The sequence below is a fragment of the Lepus europaeus genome, chromosome Y, assembly GCF_033115175.1.
Source record: "Lepus europaeus isolate LE1 chromosome Y, mLepTim1.pri, whole genome shotgun sequence".
Taxonomy (NCBI): Eukaryota; Metazoa; Chordata; class Mammalia; order Lagomorpha; family Leporidae; genus Lepus; species Lepus europaeus.
Window position 1 is genome coordinate 10,991,011 of NC_084851.1, and position 24,366 is coordinate 11,015,376.

Genomic DNA, 24,366 nt, shown 5'->3' on the forward strand with positions numbered 1-24,366 from the left:
AAAGGAAATGTAACAACAGACAACACAGAAATAAAAACAATCATCAGAAATTAATACAAGGACTTGTATGCCAGCAAACAGGGAAATCTATCAGAAATGGGTAGATTCCTGGACACATACAACCTACAAGATTGAACCAGGAAGACATAGAAAACCTAAACAACGCATAACTGACACAGAAATTGAAACAGTAATAAAGGCCTTCCCAATACAGAAAAGCCCAGGACCATATGGATTCACAGCTGAATTCTACCAGACATTTAAAGAAGAACTAACCCCAATTCTCCTCAAACTATTCAGGGCAATCAAAAAAGAGGGAATCCTCCCAAACTCTTTCTATTAAGCCAGCATCACCTTAATTCCTAAGCTGGAAAAAGATGCAGCATTGAAAGAGAATTACAGACCAATATCCCTGATGAACATAGATGCAAAAATCCTCAATAAAATTCTGGCCAATAGAATGCAACAACACATTAGAAAGATCATCTACCCAGACCAAGTGGGGTTTATCCCTGGAATGCAGGGATGGTTCAATGTTCGCAAACAACCAACGTGATACACCACATTAACAGACTGCAGAAGAAAAACCATATGATTCTCTCAATAGATGCAGAGAAAGCATTTGATAAAATACAACACCCTTTCATGATGAAAACCCTAAGCAAACTGGGTATGGAAGGAACATTCCTCAATACAATCAAAGCAATTTATGAAAAACTACGGCCAACATCCTATTGAACCGGGAAAAGTCGGAAGCATTTCCACTGAGATCTGGTACCAGACAGGGATGCTCACTCTCACCACTGCTCTTCAATATAGTTCTGGAAGACTTAGCCAGAGCTATTGGGCAAGAAAAAGAAATTAAAGGGATACAAATTGGGAAGGAAGAACTCAAACTATCCCTCTTTGCAGACGATATGATTCTTTATTTAGTGGGCTGAAAGAACTCAACTAAGAGACTACTGAATCTCATCGAAGAGTTTGGCAAAGTAGCAGGATATAAAATCAATGCACAAAAATCAACAGCCTTTGTATACAGAGACAATGCCATGGCTGAGAAAGAACTTCGAAATTCAATCCCATTTTCAATAGCTACAAAAACAATCAAAACCTTGGAATAAACTTAACCACGGTCATTAAAGATCTCTACAATGAAAATTACAAAACCTTAACGAAAGAAATAGAAGAGGATACCAAAAAATGGAGGAATCTTCCATGCTCATGGATTGGAAGAATCAATATCATCAAAATGTCCATTCTCCAAAAAGCAATTTATACATTCAATGCAATACCAATCAAAATACCAAAGACCTTCTTCTCAGATATGGAAAAAATTATGCTGAAATTCATATGGAGACACAGAAGACCTCAAATAGCCAAAGCAATCTTGTAGAACAAAACTAAGCCGGAGGCATCACAATACCAGATTTCAGGACATACTACAGGGCAGTAGTTATCAAAACAGCATGGTACTGGTACAGAAACAGTTGGATAGGGGCACTGATCCTGTCCCGGTTGCCCCTCTTCCAGGCCAGCTCTCTGCTGTGGCCAGGGAGTGCAGTGGAGGATGGCCCAAGTCCTTGGGCCCTGCACCCCATGGGAGACCAGGATAAGCACCTGGCTCCTGCCATCGGATCAGCGTGGTGCGCTGGCCGCAGCGTGCTACCGCGGTGGCCATTGGAGGGTGAACCAACGGCAAAAAGGAAGACCTTTCTCTCTGTCTCTCTCTCACTGTCCACTCTGCCTGTCAAAAAAAAAAAAAACAGATGGATAGACCAATGGAACAGAATAGAAATACCAGAAATGAACCCAAACATCTACAGCCAACCCATATTTGATCAAGGATCCAAAACTAATCCCTGGAGTAAGGACAGTCTATTCAATAAATGGTGCTGGGAAAATTGGATTTCCACTTGCAGAATCATGAAGCAAGATCCCTACCTTTCACCTTACACAAAAATTCACTCAACCTGCATCAAAAACTTAAATCTACAACCAGACACCCTCAAATTATTAGAGAGCATTGGAGAAACCCTGAAAGATATAGGCACATGTAAAGACTTCTTGGAAAAGACCCCAGGAGCACAGGCAGTCAAAGCCCAAATTAACTATTGGGATTGCATCAAACTGAGAAGTTTCTGTACTGCAAAACAAACAGTCAGGAAACTGAAGAGGCAACCGACAGAATGGGAAAAAATATTTGCAAACTATGCAACAGATAAAGGGTTGATAACCAGAATCTACAAAGAAATCAAGAAACTCCACAACATCAAAACAAACAGTCCAATTAAGAGATGAGCCAAAGACCTCAACAGACATTTTTCAAAAGAGGAAATCCAAATGGCCAACAGACACATGAAAAAATGTTCAGGATCACTAGCCTTCAGGGAAATGCAAATCAAAACCACAATGAGGTTTCACCTCACCCCGGTTAGCATGGCCCACATTCAGAAATCAACCAACAATAGATGCTGTAGAGGATGTGGGGAAAAAGGGACATTAACCCACTGTTGGTGGGAATGTAAACTTTTTAAGCCACTATGGAAGTCAGTCTGGAGATTCCTCAGAAACCTGAACATAACCCTACCATTCAACCCAGCCATCCCACTCCTTGGAATTTACCTAAAAGAAATTAAATTGGCAAACAAAAAAGCCGCCTGCACATTAATGTTTATTGCAGCTCAATTCACAATAGCTAAGACCTGGAACCAACCCAAATACCCATCAACAGTAGACTGGATAAAGAAACTATGGGACATGTATTCTATGGAATACTATACAGCAGTAAGGAACAATGAAACCGAGTCATTTGCAACAAAATGGAGCAATCTGGAAAGCATCATGTTAAGTGAATTAAGCCAGTCCCAAAGAGACAAATATCATTTGTTTTCCCTGATCAGTGACAACTAATTGAGCACCAAAGGGTAACCTGTGGAAGTGTAATGGAGACTATGAGAAATAATGACCTGATCAGCTATGGTGCTGACTGTTGATGTACAATGTAACACTTTATCCATTTTAGTATTTTTTTTGTAAACTTTGTAATTAACACACAATAATTCTGAGGTGTCTGAATCTTAACTGAAAAGTGATCCTGGTTAAATATAAGAATGAGAGAAGGAGAGGGAGGAGATGTATAATAGGGGGCATGCTCAATTGGATTTGCCGCAAATGATGAAATTAGAAAAGTTCCAGTGGATTTCAATATAATCCCATCAAGGTGGCATGTACCAATGCCATCTCACCAGCCCAGGTGATCAATTTCAGTTCACAACTGATCACACTGATAAGCCTAAGAGTCAAAGGAATCACACAAACAAGACAAATGTCTGCTAATACTAACTGACAAAAAAAAAGGGAGAGAAGGATCCAACATGGGAAACAGGATACACAGCAGACTCATAGAATGACAGATGTCCTAAATAGCACTCTGGCCTCAGAATCAGCCCTTAAGGCAATTGGATCTGGCTGAAGAGCCTATGAGAGTATTTTAGGCATGGAAAGCCAAGACATGCTGGGGAAAAAAAAAAGATGAAGAAGAAGAAGAAGAGCTAAATGAAGAATCTCAGCGAGTGTGATCCCAGTGGAAAGAATGGAGCCATCAAAGTAGGAGGTAACTTTCTCTGAAGGGAGGAAAGAACTTCCACTTTGACTATGGCCTTGTTGGAATAGGATTGAAGTCGGCGAACCCTAAAGGCTTCCATAGCCTCAGCAACTCATGGCTAGAGCCTAGGGAGATTACTGATGCCATAAACAAGAGTGTTAAATTGTTAAATCAACATCAGGAATCACTGTGTACTTGCGTCCCATGTGGGACCTATCCTTAATAGGTTGTCAAAGGTGAAGTAATGATATAGCTAGTACTGAAACAGTATTTTTACACTTTGTGGTTATGTGTGGGTGCAAACTGATGAAATCTTTGCTTAGTATATACTGAAGTGATCTTCTGTATATAAAGATAATTGAAAATGAAAAAAAACCTTGGTTTTAAATTGGAAATTACATAGAAAAATAATCAATCTTTTTTTAAAAAAAATATCTTGCAGAATCTCAGTCATTAATGTGATGTACACTGTTATTTAATGCTATAACTAGTACTCCAATAGTATTTTCTCACTTTGTGTTGCTATGGGAGGACAAACTGTTGAAATCTATATATATATATACTAAACTGATTTTCTATATATAAAGAGAATTGGAAATGAATCTTGATGGGAATGGAAGAGGAGAGTGAGTGGGAGGGGGGAGGGCTGCGGGTGGGGGGGAAGTTGTGGGGGGGAAGTCTTTGTAATCGATGAGCTGTATTTTGGAAATTTATATTCACTAAATAAAAAAAAGAGAGAATTGAAAATGAATCTTGATGTGAATGGAAGGGTAGAGGGAGCGGGAAAGGGGATGGTTGTGGGTGGGAGGGAAGTTTGGGTGTGGGAAGGCATTGTAATCCATAAGCTGGACTTTGGAAATTTATATTCATTACATAAAAGTTTAAAAAAAAAGAAACCGTATTTTACACTTTGTGATTCTGTGTGGGTGTAAACTGATGAAATCTTTACTTAATATAGACTAAATCAATCTTCTGTATATAAAGATAATTGAAAATGAATCTTGATGTGAATGGAATGGGAAAGGGAGCGGGTGATGGAGGCGGTGTGAGTGGGGGTGAAGTTATGGGGGAGGGGAAGCCATTGTAACCCATAAACTGTACTTTGGAAATTTATATTTACTAAGTAAAAAAAAAGAAAATTCTTTTCTTATGCAAATATAATACAGTAGCCATTGGAGGGTGAACCAATGGAAAAAGGAAGACCTTTCTCTCTGTCTCTCTCCCACTGTCCACTCTGCCTGTCAAAGAAAAAAAAACAACTTGAAATAGTTTAAATAATCACTTTCTGTGATACTATTTTTTTATTTGACAGGTAGATTTATAAACAGTGAGAGGGAGAGACAGAGAGAAAGGTCTTCCTTCCATTGGTTCACTCCCCAAATGGCTGCTATGGCTGGAACTCCACTGATCCAAAGCCAGGAGCCAGGTGCTTCCTCCCAGTCTCCCATGTGGATGCAGGGGCTCAAGCACTTGGGCCATGCTCCACTGCCTTCCCAGGCCACAGCAGAGAGCTGGAATGGAAGAGGAGCAGCCAGTACTAGAACCGGTGTCCATATGGGATGCTGGTGCCACAGGTGGAGGATTAACCAAGTGAACCACAGCACTGGCACCCATGATATTATTTTTGAAACATTTTATGTTGTGGTGAATTAAAAAGCAAATATATAAATATAATGTTATAATTTTCTTCTAAGGACACAACAGTATTGAATTCCCTAAATGTGAAGTTGAAGCAATTCGTCCCTATTTAATTGTATAATACCTCAGTGTAACCTCAGAATATCACTTCAGTTCTTTCAGTGCCACAATTTTTTCAGTCCCACCTTAAATCATTATATATATATATTATATAATTATATATATTATATATATAATACATATATATAATGTAAATAAGGTATCTTTTGTTATTTATTGGCTTTTAATTTTAGGTCTTTCTCGCAATGACTCTTTCACCAAATTCATTTCAAGAGGGAGAGAAACATGAAGAATTCATAGATGAATATGTGGTGGTAAATGTCATGAGACACATATGTCTAAAGGAATTTAATTTTAAATTTTTATTTATAATACTTATAGGGAAGATCATAATAGACTATTGCAATAATTTTAGCTCTATGAAGCCTTTTTAAAGCATATCAGACAGAAACTTGTTATAGAGAGGTAGACGTATCTATAGCAAAACAGTGTATTTTATGTTATTTGACTTTTTATATATATACAAGAATATATATATTCTATGTATTATATATATACAGAATATATATATGTGTATATATATGTGTGTAATATATATATGTATTATATATATATGTGTGTATTATATATACAGAATATATATATATATATATATATATATATATATATATACACACACACACAGAATATACAAGAGAAGGATGGCAATATCATGACAATTTTAAAACAAATTTCCTGGAGAAGTTTTATAGATTTAGAATTATTTTAAATACAAAGTGGTGAAATGAAGGTTTAGCATTTTGGTGTCATGGGTAAATCTTCTGCCTGTGGTGCCAGCATCCCCTATGGGCACCAGTTCTTGAAACAGCTTCCAATCTAGCTCCAGGTTAATGTCCTAGGAAGATCAGAAGAAGGTGGCTGAAGTGCTTTGCCCCTGCTCTCCATGTGGCAGAGCTGGAGGAAGTTCCTGGCTCCTAGCTTAAGCTCCTGGCTCCTGGCCCATGGCTGGCAATGACCATCTGGGGAGTGAACCAAAGGACCGAAGATGGCTTTCAATGCCTTGATCTCTCTCTCACTTTCTCTCATTCTCTCTCTTTGTCTCTCCCTCTCACTTTCTCTCTTTCTCTCTCTGTAATCCCTTCAAATAAATATGTACTTTTATATAAATAAACACTAAAATGATACCCACCAGAAAAATAAGGTCAAGGAATATAAGAATGGCTTGGTTTCCTGAACCAGAATTCAGCTATTTCTATGCAACTTCCAACTAACCACAAAAATGAAAAACACAATAGAAATACAGAAAAAATCTAATCCATCTTGATGACTCTTTAAATGATGCTTGAAGTGTTTTACATGTATTCTCTTAAAATATGCTAAAACTCAGTGACATTTATGACAACTATTACTATGACAATGATTTACTATGACATCTACAAAAATTTAGTGTAGATGGAAACTATTAATAAGTATCAATTATTCATCATTATTATTCATCCCCAAGTGCTTTACACTTATCCTTTTATCTGGATAGTGAGCATTCAGCAGATAATTATTAAAAAAATTGAATGGAAAATGGTTAATATTTCTAACTCTTCTAGAAGCTCATCTTTCTTAAGGAATTTCTCTTGTCCAAGCAGTCACATATCAAAGATATCAAAATCTTGCTTTGCATGTTATAGGCTTTATTCACTATTTGCTAAGTTAAGATGCAGGAAACAGAAAATGAAAATGTTATGGGGGCTGGCCCTGTGGCATAGTATGGGTGCCATATGGGTGTCGGTTCCAGTTCTGGCTGCTCCACTTTCAATCTAGCTCTCTGCTACGGCTTGCAAAAGCAGTAGAAGATGGCCCAAGTTCTTGATCCTCTGTGCCTGCATGGGAAACCCAGAAGCTCCTGACTCCTGGCTTCAGATTAGCTTAACTCTGGCCATTGCAGTCAATTGGGAGTGAATCAGTGGATGGAAGACCTGTTTCTCTTTGCCTTTCTTTCTCTCTCTGTGTAACTCTGATTTTCAAGTAAGTAAATAAATCTTTTAAAAAATTATATAATCCAGGAGCAGCAAGATGATGGAATAGGCAGGGAGCACATTGATAGTTCAGCAAGACACACAGGTTAATAAAAGTGGAGATACTGCAGGGTCAAGGAAGAGTAGGAGAAGAAACAGCAGAGGAAACTCTTCCGGAACTAGTGATTCACAGTGGACCTGCGTGGAGAGCGTGGGAGCCCAAGTTCGGGACACCAGCGGCAGACTCAACACACCAGCGCTGGAACGCAAGGTGAGCTGAACCTCAATAGCCCGAGACACCAGCGGGCAAGTGGAAAGAGGAGGCTAGAGGGAACGAGGGTTGAAACTCCATGGGGAAAAATTCACCAGGCTAACTAGAAGAGAGAGAGGAAAAAAATAAAAAAAAGTGACCGATACGGACACGAGTTTCTCTCTCTCCGCTCACCTCTCAAAGGCGAGCAAGACAAAGAGCAGGCGCCATTTTGATATACGTCATAAGCAGGGCGACCTCAGGTCTGCACCGGCCCTGAGCCTAGCAGAAAAACCTGACTCTGGAGGGAGGGGTGAAATAACAGATCAGGATCTAACTTGGCAATCCAGTGGGAGACTGCAGGAGAATTGTAGCCCACACTGAGGGCAGCAGAGATTCCCTGTGTGGTCCTTGGGAAAGAGCTTCCAATCTCTGGCTCCTGTGGGTATATCATTCACCTGCTAACTACCTCCAATTACGTTCAGCTGTGCGGAATTACTTCCCTTTTGAATAAAAAAAAAAGAGAGAGATTTACCACGCCTAACCTGGGAGTGTCATCTTTCACACACCCTCAACCCTGAGGAACCAAACACAGCTCTCAGTCCACACTTATCTCAAGCCTCTAAGGCTCCACTGAAAGCAGACAGTCCACTTAATCTAGAGCCATAGTGTAACAAGAAAAAACACCACAGTGAAGACACCAAATATCTCCAACATGCCATACAACAAACGCAAAAACCGAGGTAACAAGAACAAGGAAGACACTATGACGCCCCCAAATGAAAAAGACACCCCAATTCAAGATTATGAAGATGATGAGATAGAAGAAATGCAAGAAGTGGATCTCAAAAAATTGATAAGAACATTAAGAAGTTCTCAAAAACAAATTCTTGAACTACAGAAATCCTTAATGGACAAGATAGAAAATCTCTCTCGTGAAAATGAAATATTAAGGAGGAATCAAAATGAAATGAAACAACTAGTAGAACATGAAACTATGATAGTGACAAAAAACCACAATGAAATGAAGAACTCAATAGATCAAATGAAAAACACATTAGAGAGCCTTAAAAACAGAATGGGCGAAGTAGAAGAGAGAATATCACACTTAGAAGACAGAGAACAGGAAAGGAAACAGGCAAACCAAAGAAACGAAGAAGAAATTAGAAATCTAAAAAATATTGTCGGGAATGTACAGGATACTATTAAAAAACCCAACATTCGGGTTCTAGGAGTTCCTGAAGGCATGGAGAGGGAGAAAGGATTAGAAGGCCTATTTAGTGAGATAATAGCAGAAAATTTCCCAGGTTTGGAGAAGGACAGAGGCATCTTAGTACAGGAAGCTTATAGAACCCCTAATAAACATGACCAAAAGAGATCCTCACCATGACACATTGTAATCAAACTCACCACAGTGAAACATAAAGAAAGGATTCGAAAAGGTGCAAGAGAGAAACGTCAGATTACTCTCAGAGGATCTCCAATTAGACTCACAGCAGACTTCTCATCAGAAACCCTACAAGCTAGAAGGGAATGGCAAGATATAGCCCAGGTACTAAGAGAGAAAAACTGCCAGCCCAGAATATTATATCCTGCAAAGCTCTCATTTGTGAATGAAGGTGAAATTAAGATTTTTCATAGCAAACAGAAACTGAAAGAATTTGTTGCCACTCATCCTGCCCTGCAAAAGATGCTTAAAGATGTGTTACACACAGAAACACAGAAACATAGTCACCAATATGAAAGAAGGTAAAGGAAGGAAACCTCACAGCAAAAGATCACAGGAAGCTCAATTTCTCTTTGACATAGAATTAAACTCTGATGATCTGTTAAAGCAATGTGTTAAAGTAATCTAAAAACAAAAAGCAATTCAAATCCATTGGCAATCTACAAAAAGAGTTAAAGATTTTAAAAGCTATTATTAAAATTGCTGTATTGGTCTATTATGCTATGTTATATGTGTGTGCATATTGTATGTCCACATAGGAAATTTTATTAAAAGTTTTATTGTAAATGGCTTATAGATGAGATTGTCCATAAATTTAAGCTGCTAAACTCAATCAAAGATACATTTTAATTTGTGTGACCTGAATCTGTGTATCATGTTTTAAACTTGTTGGTAGAAGGAAATTAAAACATTTTATATGGTTGTGCTTAAGTTTACTGGTTAAACAAACTACACCATGTTAGATATTTAAGAGGTGTTTTCAAATACATGATTCTTAAAATTTATAGAAGGCATTGGACCTTCTGGTAAATGTTTTTATAAGTTGTTATCTAATGGTTGAAATGGTTTGCTAAGTATTCATGTAATATTGCTATTGTCAGCAAGTGATCTAGGACTTGCTCCCTCATTTCTCTATTCTAAGCCCAACTTGTTCTTTCATTTCTCTATTCTCTTCAAGATAGGAAACTAATTCTATTATGAAGGAATCTGTAGGACACACAATTTAATCTTTAGACCTTATAAAAGAGATGGCTAACATTTTTCTGTAATAGTATAGCCAAAATAAGAGCTTATATAATAATTTCATAGCTAGATTCACTTCGCCATCAGCGAAGTATACAGTAAATAGAAAAACCCTCCCTTTCAGACCAAAGGGAAAGAAAGTTTTAAAGTGAGAATATAATTTTCCTCATGGGCATTGTCTACCTTAGAAAAACTACTACAGAACATGCCTGTGACTATAGACTTGTAGTTCAGGCCACCGAAGATTAGAGATGGGACATGGGCACTCCCTTGACTTGCATCCTCTGGTCTGCTTTAACACAAACCAGGAGGAAAACTAAGCTGGGCATCAGAATCAATGGGTGGTAGGCCTATTAATGGCTGATCTGTACAGTGATCTGCCCTCAAGGAGACCCAACAGGCCAGTCCACTGCAGTGGCTTTCAATGTGGTAAGCCTGGGCTTCAGCAGAAGTCAGCTTGTGAAGAGCCCTGGCAGCTCTGCCAATAGTTGGATCACTGGAAATGGACCTGCCCTGGAGTCGAAGGATGCCCAGGTCAGAGCCACAGATCTTATTGCCTCTAAGCTGAGATGCCCTTCACTCAGCCCAGCTTCCAAAGTGACCACTGCAGCTGAGGGGACAGCCAAGTAGGGTCAGCAACATTGCAGGCAGAACTGTAAATTTCTTGTTAGAGATGCCACCTGCCTTTACCTGGCCAGCTCTCCTCCCAGGCCAGCCAAGTAATGAAAGTCAACAGAGTGACTTCCCCTAGGAGGTTCACACCTCCCTTAGCATGTACCCCATGTGAAAAGATAGATAGGTCTGGGCCTCTTAACTTACAAGGCCTAAAGCCCACCAGATTATTATCAAGCCCCTTCTATCAGGTTCTATTTGCCTCTCAATCAGAAAAATTACTTGTAGCTTAGACAGCACCTTTCTTAGCTCCTCTAATAATGACTCTGTCCTTTGTTCTAGATCCTGTCTAGTGCACTTGGGCCTCATTCCTTTGTAATCATAACCTCTACTCTACCACCAATGGCTCTACTCCCAACCTGTGTGTACTGATGGTCCTCTTCCCCACTTAATGCTGTATAATTTTTTCAAACCTGGTAAATGCCACTCTTAGGATCATTGGTTACTACCCTCACCCTGTCTTTTATGACCTTGTCTAAATATGATCAGAGTCGGCGAACTTGGAAGGCTTCCATAGCCTTGGCAACTCATGATGACAGCCTAGGGTGGTTACTGGCACCATAAACTAGAGTGTCAATTTGTTGGGTCAACAACAGGAGCCACTGTGCACTTGCTCCTCATGTGGGATCTCTGTCCTTAATGTGCTGTACATTTTGATTTAATGCTATAACTAGTACTCAAACAGTACGTTTCACTTTGTGTTTCTATGTGGGTGCAAACTGTTGAAATCTTTATACTAAATTGATCTTCTGTATATAAAGAGAATTGAAAATGAATCTTGATGTGAATGGAAGGGGAGAGGGAGCGGGAGAGGGGAGGGTTGTGGGTGGGAGGGAAGTTATGGGAGGGGGAAGCCATTGTAATCCATAAGCTGTACACTGGAAATTTACATTCATTAAATAAAAGTTAAAAAATTATATAATCCAAAGGAATAATTTCTTTACAAGTTTTTGCAGAGAAATAACTTCTTCAGTGTATTGGGGTATGAGAGTACAGGGGAATCACTTAGCCATATAATTTCAAATAAAATTTAACATTAGTTTTATCATATTGGAGGCAAATTCTTATGTCATTGTGTGTGCTGTACACAATAATAAAATGAACCACATTTGTTCCTCAACAAATTATGGCTTCTAGGTTATTACAGAATTCTCTGATGATATGTTTCCTATGTGGTACCACTGCAAAGAAGGTAATAGTGATTGGCTTTCAGGCTGGCAACTGTCCTCTGACCTTTTATATTTTGACAGAGGGAAGTTGAGTTGGTTGTCTGCATTTAGTGTCTAAAGCACATACATACAATGAAGTGAATGTTCTTTATTTTTGGAAGTATTCTGTAAGTATTATGTGGATAAATACCAACACGTCTGAGATCCTGAAAAATCCCAACTTACCTCTATCTCTATTTATCTAGACTTATTCTCTAGGGGAAAGTAAACAAGGAGTAGTAGAGTGAAGAGAGATGAAAACTTCAATGTCTGAGACTTGGAAAATTAACTACACATGAATGTTTTCTTTAGAAAATTCACTTGTATTGCTCAAAACAGTATTTTAAAAATTAGGTTCTGTTGCTGATAATAATTCCTTCTTGAAATCACTTTGTAGACCTTTCATTAAATTACCCAGAATAAAAAATACTTATAAATTATCCTATTATTTTATAATGCACCATATTATGAACACCAAAATTCATACACAGAAACATGCATATAAATACACATATATACTATGACATTTTGTATAAGCACAGGACACCAAATTAAGTAACAATTTTTTTAAACTTTTATTTAATGAATAGAAATTTCCAATGTACAGCTTATGGATTACAATGGCTTCCCCCTCCCATAACTTCCCTCCCACCCACAACCCTCCCCTCTCCCACTCCCTCTCCCCTTCCATTCACATCAAGATTCATTTTCAATTCTCTTTATATACAGAAGATCAATTTAGTATACATTAAGTAAAGATTTCAACAGTTTGCACCCACATAGAAACACAAAGTGAAATGTACTGTTTGAGTACTAGTTATAGCATTAAATCAAAATGTACAGCACATTAAGGACAGAGATCCCACATGAGGAGCAAGTGCACAGTGGCTCCTGTTGTTGACCCAACAAATTGACACTCTAGTTTATGGCACCAGTAACCATCCTAGGCTGTCGTCATGAGTTGCCAAGGCTATGGAAGCCTTCCAAGTTTGCCGACTCTGATCATATTTAGACAAGGTCATAAAAGACAGGGTGAGGGTAGTAACCAATGATCCTAAGAGTGGCATTTACCAGGTCTGAACAACTATGTGGGGAAGAGGACCATCAGTACACACAGGTTGGGAGTAGAGCCATTGGAAGTAGAGGTTATGATTACAAAGGAATGAGGCCCAAGTGCACTAGACAGGATCTAGAACAAAGGACAGAGTCATTATTAGAGGAGCTAAGAAAGGTGCTGTCTAAGCTACAATTAAGTTTTCTGATTGAGAGGCAAATAGAACCTGATAGAAGGGGCTTGATAATAATCTGTTGGGCTTTAGGCCTTGTAAGTTAAGAGGCCCAGACCTATCTATCTGTTTACATGGGGTACATCCTAAGGGAGGTGTGAACCTCCTAGGGGAAGTCACTCTGTTGACTTTCATTACTTAGCTGGCCTGGGAGGAGAGGTGGCCAGGTAAAGGCAGGGGGCATCTCTAACAAGAAATTTACAGTTCTGCCTGCAATGTTGCTGACCCTACTTGACCATACCCTCAGCGGCAGTGGTCACTTTGGAAGCTGGGCAGAGTGAAGGGCATCTCAGCTTAGAGGCAATAAGATCTGTGGCTCTGACCTAGGCAACCTTCGACTCCAGGGCAGGTCCATTTCCAGTGATCCAACTCTTGGCAGAGCTGCCAGGGCTCTTCACAAGCTGACTTCTGCTGAAGCCCAGGCTTACCACATTGAAAGCCACTGCAGTGGACTGGCCTGTTGGGTCTGCTTGAGGGCAGATCACTATACAGATCAGCCATTAATAGGCCTGCCACCCATTGTTTCTGATGCCTAGCTTTGTTTTCCTCCTGGGTTTTGTTAAAGCAGACCAGAGGATGCAAGTCAAGGGAGTGCCCATATCCCATCTCTAATCTTTGGTGGCCTGAACTACAAGTCTATAGTCACAGGCATGTTCTGTAGTAGTTTTTCTAAGGTAGACAATGCCCATGAGGAAAATTATATTCTCACTTTAAAACTTTCTTTCCCTTTGGTCTGAAAGGGAAGTTTTTTCTGCTTACTGTATACTTCGCTGATGGCGAAGTAAATCTAGCTATGAAATTATTATTTAAGCTCTTATTTTGGCTATGCTATTACGGAAAAATGCTAGCCATCTCTTTTATAAGGTCTAAAGATTAAATTGTGTGTCCTACAGATTCCTTTATCATAAATTTAATTTCCTACCTTGAAGAGAATAGAGAAATGAAAGAACAAGTTGGGCTTAGAATAGAGAAATGAGGGAGCAAGTCCTAGATCGCTTGCTGACAATAGCAATATCACATGAATACTTAGCAAACCGTTTCAACCATTAGATAACAACTTATAAAAACATTTACCAGAAGGTCCAATGCCTTCTATAAATTTTAAGAATCATGTATTTGAAAACATCTCTTAAATATCTAACATGGTGTAGTTTTTTTAACCAGTAAACTTAAGCACAACCATATAAAATGTTTTTAGTTTCTTTCTACCAACTAGTATAAAACATATGATTCAGAGATTCTGGTCAAACAGTGGCCACACAGTGGTGACACACAGTGCACCTCCCACGGCGGCCATTGGAGGGTGAACCAACAGCAAAAGGAAGCCCTTTCTCTCTGTCTCTTTCTCTCACTGTTCACTCTGCCTGTCAAAAAAAAAGAAAGAAAAGAAAAGCATAGGTAGAGAAGTAGAGCCAGAGAGAGAGAGAGAGAGTCTTCCATCCATTGGTTCACTCCCCAAATGACCACAATGGCCAGAGCTGAGCTGATCCAAAGCAAGGAGCCAGGAGCTTCTTCCAGATCCCCCACATGGGTGCAAGGGCCCAAGGGCTTGGGCCATCTTCTGCTGCTTTTCCAGGCCATAGCAGAGAGCTGAATCAGATGTGGAGCAGCTTGGACTAGAACGGTTGCCCATATGGGATGCCAGTGCTTCAGGTTAGGGCTTTAACCCACCACACCACAGCACTGGCCTGCTTTAACCCACCACACCACAGCACTGGCCTGAGAACAAGTTTTATGGGTACTTAAATCTATTTGGAAAATAATTTTTATGAGTTTCTTTGCATAAGATCCTAGCAGTCTATGGTTTTGTCTTCTTTCAGAACTTACTATGCAAGCACTAAATGTGATGTGTTAAAATAATTTTAATCCACACAACAAAATTAGGTGAAGTAATATATTATACATCTTATAAAGTAGGGCTGATTACTTGCCTAAACCAAAAATGTTAAAAAGGTAAAATGCTACATTGTGGGAATGTAAATCAAGGGTAAGTTTCACACAGTGGTATAAGATACCACTTAAAATGCACACATTGGTACTGGAGTGCTGATTGCAGTCCTGGCACCTCTACCCCCAACCCAGCTCCCTGTTAAACAATACAGAAAATCACAGGAGCCATCCAAGAAGGAAGTATAACTCGGGGAACTCCAACCAGCAAAGTCTCAGTGGAGAGCATCTCATCCCTGCGGGGCTCCATCACTCAGGGTACCCTGGCTCTGTCCCAGGCTGGCATACCAACCGAGGCGCTGGTGAATGGATCCATTTCTCGAATGCCCATTGCAGAGAGCAGTCCTGAGAAAGGCAGAGAAGAAGCTGCATCCAAAGGCCATGTTATTTATGAAGGCAAAAGTGGACATATCTTATCCTATGATAATATTAAGAATGCCCGAGAGGGGACTAGGAGTCCAAGAACAGCTCATGAAATCAGTTTAAAAAGAAGCTATGAATCAGTGGAAGGAAATATAAAGCAAGGAATGTCAATGAGGGAGTCTCCTGTATCAGCACCATTAGAGGGGCTGATATGCCGAGCATTACCCAGAGGGAGCCCTCATTCTGACCTCAAAGAAAGGACTGTGCTGTCTGGCTCCATAATGCAAGGCACACCAAGAGCAACAACTGAAGGCTTTGAAGATGGCCTTAAATATCCCAAACAAATTAAAAGGGAAAGTCCTCCCATAAGAGCATTTGAAGGAGCCATTACCAAAGGCAAACCGTATGATGGCATCACCACCATCAAGGAGATGGGGCGTTCCATTCACAGATCCCACGGCAAGATATTTTAACTCAGGAGAGCCGGAAGACTCCAGAAGTAGTCCAGAGCACGAGGCCCATAATTGAAGGTTCCATTTCCCAGGGCACACCAATAAAGTTTGACAGCAACTCAGGTCAATCTGCCATCAAACACAATGTCAAATCTTTGATCACGGGGCCTAGTAAACTACCCCGCGGAATGCCTCCGTTGGAGATTGTGCCAGAGAACATAAAAGTGGTGGAACAGGCAAAATACGAAGACGTAAAGACAGGCGAGCCAGTGCGTTCCCGGCACACATCCGTGGTGAGCTCGGGCCCCTCCGTTCTCAGGTCCACACTTCACGAAGCTCCCAAAGCACAGCTGAGCCCGGGCATTTATGACGACACCAGTGCTCGGAGGACTCCCGTGAGTTACCAGAACACCATGTCCAGAGGCTCACCCATGATGAGCAGAGCTTCTGATGTTACAATTTCTTCTAGCAAGTCTACCAATCATGAAAGGAAACCCACACTGACCCCTACCCAAAGGGAAAGTATACCAGCGAAGTCTCCAGTGCCTGGGGTGGACCCTGTTGTGAGCCAGAGCCCATTTGACCCCCATCACAGGGGCAGCACGGCAGGAGAGATCTACCGGAGCCATCTGCCCACGCATTTGGATCCAGCCATGCCATTTCACAGGGCTCTGGACCCTGCAGCTGCTGCTTACCTGTTTCAGAGACAGCTTTCACCAACTCCAGGCTACCCAAGTCAGTATCAGCTGTATGCAATGGAGAATACAAGACAGACAATCTTAAATGATTACATTACCTCACAGCAGATGCAGGTGAACTTGCGCCCTGATGTAGCCAGAGGACTCTCCCCAAGAGAACAGCCACTGGGTCTCCCATACCCACCAACAAGAGGAATCATTGACCTGACCAATATGCCTCCAGCAATTTTAGTGCCTCACCCCGGGGGAACAAGCACTCCTCCCATGGACAGAATCACATATATTCCTGGTACACAGATTACTTTCCCTCCCAGGCCGTACAACCCTGCGTCTATGTCTCCTGGACACCCTACACACCTTGCTGCAGCCGCAAGTGCTGAGCGGGAGCGGGAACGAGAGCGAGAGAGGGAGAGGGAGAGAGAGAGGGAGAGGGAGAAAGGGCGGGAACGGGAACAAGAGCAGGAGCGCATCACCGCAGCCTCCTCCGACCTCTACCTGCGACCAGGCTCAGAGCAGCCCGGCCGGCCTGGCAGTCACGGATACACTCGCTCCCCGTCCCTGTCAGTAAGAGCTCAGGAGACCATGTTGCAGCAGAGACCCAGTGTTTTCCAGTGAACCAATGGAACCAGCGTAATCACACCTTTGGACCCAACTGCTCAGCTACGAATCATGCCACTGCCCGCTGGGGGCCCTTCCATAAGCCAAGGCCTGCCAGCCTCCCGCTACAACACTGCTGCAGACGCCCTGGCTGCTCTTGTGGATGCTGCAGCTTCTGCACCCCAGATGGATGTGTCCAAAACAAAAGAGAGCAAGCATGAAGCTGCCAGGTTAGAAGACAATTTGAGAAGCAGGTCAGCAGCAGTTAGTGAGCAGCAGCAGCTAGAGCAGAAAAGCCTGGAGGTGGAGAAGAGATCTGTTCAGTGTCTGTACACTTCTTCAGCCTTTCCAAGTGGCAAGCCCCAGCCTCACTCTTCAGTAGTTTATTCTGAGGCTGGGAAAGATAAAGGGCCTCCTCCAAAGTCCAGATATGAGGAAGAGCTCAGGACCAGAGGGAAGACCACCATTTCTGCAGCTAACTTCATAGACATGATCATCACCTGGCAAATTGCCTCGGACAAGGATGCAAGGGAACGTGGCTCTCAAGGTTCAGACTCTTCCAGTAGCTTGTCTTCTCACAGGTATGAAACAACTAGCAATGCTATTGAGGTCATAAGTCCTGCCAGCTCACCTGCACCACCCCAGGAAAAACTGCAGGCCTATCAGCCAGAGATTGTTAAGGCAAATCAAGCCAAAAACGATCCAGGCAGACAGTATGAAGGACCATTACATCACTATTGACCACAGCAGGAGTCACCATCTCCACAGCAGCAGCTGCCCACTTCCTCACAGGCGAGGGGATGGGACAAGAGCCCAGGACCCATCGGCTCATCACACTTGCCGATCACATCTGTCAAATTATCACACAGGATTTTGCTAGAAATCAAGTTCCCTCGCAGACTCCCCCGCAACCTCCCACTTCTACATTCCAAAATTCACCCTCTGCTTTGGTGTCAACGCCTGTGAAGACTAAAACATCAAGTCATTACAGCCCCGAGTCCCAATCTCAGTCTGTTCACCATCAGAGACCAGGTTCCAGAATTTCTCCAGAAAATCTTGTGGATAAATCCCGGGGAAGCAGGCCTGGAAAATCCCCAGAGAGGAGTCACGTCTCTTCAGAGCCCTACTAGCCCATCTCCCCACCCCAGGTTCCAGTTGTGCATTAGAAGCAGGAAAGCATGCTGCTCTTGTCTCAGCGGGGAGCTGAGCCTTCGGAGCAGAGGAGTGATTCCTGCTCACCAGGCAGTATTAGCTACTTGCCTTCATTCTTCACCAAGCTTGAAAACACATCACCCATGGTTAAATCAAAGAAGCAGGAGATTTTTCGTAAGTTGAACTCCTCTGGTGGAGGTCACTCTGATATGGCAGCAGCTCAGCCAGGAACTGAGATCTTTGCCAGCGGTTACCACATCAGGCTCAGTTAGCTCTCGAGGCCATTCTTTTGCTGATCCTGCCAGTAATCTTGGTCTAGAAGACATTATCAGGAAGGCACTCATGGGGAGCTTTGATGACAAAGTAGAGGAGCATGGAGTGGTCCTGTTGCAGACTGTGGGAGTAGTGCCTGGTGGCGCCAGCACATCAGTTGTGACCAGTAGTGAGATGCGGAGAGAGGAAGGGGACCCATCACCTCATTCAGGAGGCATTTGCAAACCAAAGCTGATTAGCAAGTCAAACAGTAGGAAATCAAAATCTCCCATCCCTGGGCAGGCCTACCTGGGAAGTGAATGGCCCTCTTCGGTCTCCTCTGTGCATTCCGAGGGGGACTACCACAGGCAGACGCCAGGGTGGGCCTGGGAAGACAGGCCATCTTCAACAGGCTCAACACAGTTCCCTTATAACCCCCTGACACTGCGGATGCTCAGCAGCACGCCACCAACACCGATCCCATGTGCCCCCTCTGCTGGGAACCAGGCAGCTCCTCACCAACAGAACAGGATCTGGGAGCGAGAGCCCGCCCCGCTGCTCTCAGCACAGTACGAGACACTGTCAGACAGTGACGACTGAACCACACAGATGGGGGACGTGGCATGGGGAGGGGCTCGTTCTGGGGTATTTTAATTGCAGGTCAAAAACCTGCCCATATGATTTGTGCCCAGAGACTTTTCAGGAGAGCCAGGGCCATAGATGATGGAGAAATGATGGAAGTTCATTTGGAGCATCAAACGGGAAGAAACAGAAAATAGCCTTTGATACGTCACAATTCAGTGGATTCTAATAGTGGAGGGTTGAAATGTAGAGTTTTTAAAAGTGGACAATTCCTGTTCCTACATCTGTTTGTAAAGAAAACCATAATGTCTTTAAATCACTCATGTAAATAGATGACCTTTTTGCAGTGTTAAAAAAAAAAAGAAAATCAGAAGATGATGCCTCAATAGTTTATGCTACTTCCACCCTCAGGGAGACATATCTGAGCCCTGGATCTTGGATCCTTGCTCCTGGCCATGGCTTTTTCCATCCCTGACAGTTGTGATCATTGGGGAATGAACCAGCAGATGGAAGTTCTCTGTTCCTTTCTTTTTGTTCTGTTTTTGTTCTTTCAATTAGATAAAATAAATAAATAGCTGTTTTTTAAAAAAATACAGATAAAAATAAATCATGAAAGGTACAGTGAAAAATAATCTTGTCATCAGAGATAATAGTTTTGAAAATTTCAAAAAGTATCATTTTATAATAAATCAGTTCTTTAAAGAAACTCATATGACTTTGCTTATATAAAATAATTATCATTTAAGTATATGGCGTAAGTATTTTTAAAGGACAACAAAATGATTGATACAAATGGCTATGCTAACCCAATGTCATCTGAAACACCCAGACTATTATGAATGGTCTTACTTTAAATTTCTATGTTGATACCTAGACCACTTGAAATGCTTTGTGAAGGTAAGAACATTCAATGAATATAAGGCCACTTTTTGTATATGCAAGAGTTATAAAATATCTACGCACATTTCTTAGCACTGCACCTGGAACACAGATACATTAGAATGCTGGCCATTTCAGAGAGTCACTTTATATTAAAGTTGAAAGAGTATTGTGTATACAAGGAATTAAGATACTTCCCAGTGTATTCTGTATTCTTCTGAGTCATTTTTGTTGATTCTGCTCCTCCTGTGCCTTTATCCAAGGTAAAGTGCATACCATATATCACCAGGAATACTGAGGTAACCTTTGGAATGTGTTCTTTGCCACCCTGCCTCCCAAATCCTTACTCACACCTGTAGCTGTTCATTGCCCCATGGCTTAAAAACCAACTGTCAGGACCAGCATTGTAATACAACAGAGTGAACCACTGCTTACAATCCTGACATTCCACATCACAGTGTCAGTTCAAATCTGGGTTGCTGCTCTTCCAATCCACCTCCCTGCTAATGCACCTGGAGCCATGTGCTTCTCCTGGTCTCCCATGGGGTGCAGGGCCCAAGCACTTGGGCCATCCTCCACTGCATTCCCGGGCCATAGCAGAGAGCTGGCCTGGAAGAGGGGCAACCAGGACAGACTCCGGCACCCCAACCGGGACTAGAACCCAGTGTGCTGGCGCCGCTAGGTGGAGGATTAGCCTGTTGAGCCACGGTGCCAGCCCTGCTTTTCAAATAAATTAAATAAATCTCTAAAAAATTTGTTCTCATTGAATAAATTAAACATATCTTCAAGATTGTACGTTTGATATAGTAGCTAAGATATTACTTAGGACATTTTCACCTCATGCCGGAGTGTCTGGGTTCAATTCTTGGGTCTGCTTCCAATTCCAGCTTCATGCTAATATGTACAATGAAAGACATAGTATGGTCCAAGGACTTGAATTCCTGCCATTCATGGTGGGAACCTGGAATGAGTTCCTGACTTCTGGCTTTAACTTGGGCCACCCCTGTCTGTTGTGGGCATCTGGGGTGTAAATAAGTGAGCAGAAGATGTAGATCTCTCAGTATGTCTCTCTGTCTTTCAACTACAAATGAACAAACTTTCAACTACAAACAAAAAAAAGTTATACTTGGCTCCTTACTTTGTATCAAACTCTACAAGTATCTTCCTGTTTTTCCTTTGGCTATGACTGTCATAAAGCTTGGTCTAAATTTGATTCTGTGTTGTGTTATTATAAATTATTTTATCCCTTAATGTTATTATTTCTGCTTGGAGTTTACTCCCCATTGAATAAAATTATTCTACTTTAAAATACGTGTAGTTTTTATCAATAGGATACTTACACATACAGAGAATCTTTTTAAGAGATAGTTTGTTAGGTTTAACTTCTCAAATTTCTATTTTTGTCTCATCTGTCTTGAAACTTTCTTTGAAAAAAGAAACTTTATCCAAAAATTGAAGTCTTGGGTCATAAATTGTGAGTCCTAAATAATGGAACTTCAATTATTTCTTTCTGGAAGCATTTTAATTATGTATGGTATATGCATGCTTATATTTGTGAAATCTGTGTTTCACTTGTGAAAAAGAAAATAAAATCATGATGCCTTCATTTTCTTTTTAATTTTTTTTTGACAGGCAGAGTGGATAGTGAGAGAGAGACAGAGAGAAAGGTCTTCCTTTGCCATTGGTTCACCCACCAATGGCCCCTGCGGCTGGCGCATCATGCCCATCCAAAGCCAGGAGCCAGGCACTTTTTCTGGTCTCCCATGTGGGTGCAGGGCCCAAGCACTTGGGCCATCCTCCACTGCCTTCCCGGGCCATAGCAGAGAGCTGGCCTGGAAGAGGGACAACCGGGTTAGAATCCAGCACCCCAACCGGGACTAGAACCCGGTGTGCTGGCACCGCAAGGCAGAGGATCATCCTGTTAAGCCACGGTGCTGGTGATGCCTTCATTTTTATGTCCTAAACTTGGTTCACATGAAGTGCAGATATGTCAGGGTCTCATTTTGTCTATACATGATAGAACTTTGTCTTCCCAGGAGAGAGATTATTCTCTTTGCTGGATGAAAACTCTAAGTCCTGATGTTTTAATTCCTACTCCCATATTTCCTCTAATAGAAGAGGAAAAAGGTTCCAGGGCTAAATTCTGGGATCCATTATCATATCTGTCTCCGTACACACCCTAAAACGGGGCCCAGAATGAGCAACATGGGAAGAGGAGCCAAGGAAAGAGGGGTTTAAAAATATGGAAAGGCTGAACTTACTGCACATCCTGATTTATCTACAAAATTGAAAAAAGGCAAAAATGTAAAAAATAATGTAGAAAACTTCCTTATTCTGCTTAAATAGATGACATCTTTATCCATCTACCTCAGGAAGTCCCAATGTTTCAGGGATATGTTGTCTTAGTAAGCTTCCTTTACAGGTATTGAACTCAGAAACTTCAAGAAAGAAATGAAGCCACTTCAAGAAAACCCACTTAATCTGACAACTCATTTAGATCAATTCTTTCAATTCAGCTACTATACTTGGGTTGCAATGATGCCTATAATGATCATGTTATCTGCAAGACAGCAAAACGGGATGATCAGGAGGGAGACTATGACAATTTGGGGAAGAGAAGACATTGCTGGACTAGGAGTCTCCTCATCTAAGGACAGCATCCCAAAACTCATTAATGTGATAATTCCCCGAGTAAAATTGCAAGATATAAGGGAAATAATGATTAAAGAAGTTTTAAAAAAATCAACTCTAAACATGAAGAGAAAAATGAGAGTGGAAAAATATCTGCAAACTATGTGTCTGGTAAATAACTAATATCCAGAACATATAAGCAACTCAAGAAATCAACAAGACAATATGATTAAAAAATGGACAAAGGATATCATGGCCAACAGACACATGCAGAAATACTTAGTATCACTAACCTTCAGGAAAATGAAAACAATTATATATCAATCTAGCCCAGTTAGAATGGCTATAATGCCAAAATCAAGATGTGAAAAATGCAACATTGTAGAGAAAACAATGCACTAATATACTATCCGTGGGGAAACCACCAATAGTTACTATAACTGTTATAGAAAATAGTACTGATTTGTGGGTGCAAACTGTTGAAATCTTTACTTAGCATATACTAAGTTGATCTTTTGTATATAAAGATAATTGAAAATGAATCTTGATGAATAATGGGATGGGAGAGGGAGTGGGAGATGGGATGGTTGCAGGTGGTAGCACAGTTATGGGGGGAAATAAAATTAACATATAAAACATGTTTATGGCAGCCAAATGCACAATGGAAATGATATGGAATGAGATTAGTTGTCCATAAACTGAAGATTGGATAAAGAAAATATTATATACACACATACACACACACACACACACACACACACACATATATATATATATATATATATATATATACACACACACATACATACATATGTGATTGAATCTGACAGCCACAAAACAGAATGAATTCCTGGCATTTGCATTGAAATGGATACAACTGGAGATTATTCTGCTTCTGTTATTTCTAGACATTAATATAGAAAGTATATAAAAATACATGGATATATTATTTTATATAAATAGTTCTTTACCGAATTATGCCATGTATATGAGAATATACCACATTTTCCCATGCTATGATTATTACAATAATCCATTTTGTGATATTGATTGATTCGTTTTCAAAAAAGTAAACATAAACTTATTGTTATAAGTTTTAGTCATCCAACTGTACTGTAAAACATTAAAATTTATTAATTCTATGTTTGACACTCTTTATCCAACCTTTCTCTACTCTGACCCCATAATCCCTAGTTTCCAGTAGTTATTATTCCAATTTCAGATCTTTTTTTTTACTAAACTTTCATATAAGTGTGATAAAACATTGTATTCAACTTTCTTTTGGGAAATATTGGCTGATTTCACCTAATATAATAATTTCCAGTTGGATCCATTTTTTGATAATATTATAATTTAATTCTTTTTATCGCTCAGTAATATCCTGTTCTCTATATATTGCATTTTCTTTACCTATTCATGAATCAATTGACACCTAAGTTGATTCCTTACCTTGTTACTGTGAATAAGGCCAGGCATGAGAGCACAGGTTCTCTTTTATGTGTTAATTTCATTCCATTCAAACATATGACTAGATGTGGAGTAGGTGCATCATAAATCAGATATTTTTTTTTAATTTTGTGGGGAACATTCATACTGGTCTCCACAGTGGCTGTAGT

At 40.8% G+C, this 24,366-nt stretch overlaps 1 protein-coding gene across 1 annotated transcript in view; it reads left to right on the forward strand.

The window, feature by feature from the left end:
- The window catches only part of LOC133754087 (nuclear receptor corepressor 1-like), a 33,635-nt gene extending 14,377 nt beyond the window's left edge, over window positions 1–19,258 (forward strand). The window contains 4 exon segments of the mRNA XM_062184675.1: window positions 15,300–15,954; window positions 15,957–18,044; window positions 18,047–18,647; window positions 18,649–19,258. Of these exon segments, the coding sequence (XP_062040659.1) occupies window positions 15,300–15,954; window positions 15,957–18,044; window positions 18,047–18,647; window positions 18,649–19,258 (3,954 nt within the window).
- Window positions 19,259–24,366: the final 5,108 nt, after the last annotated feature.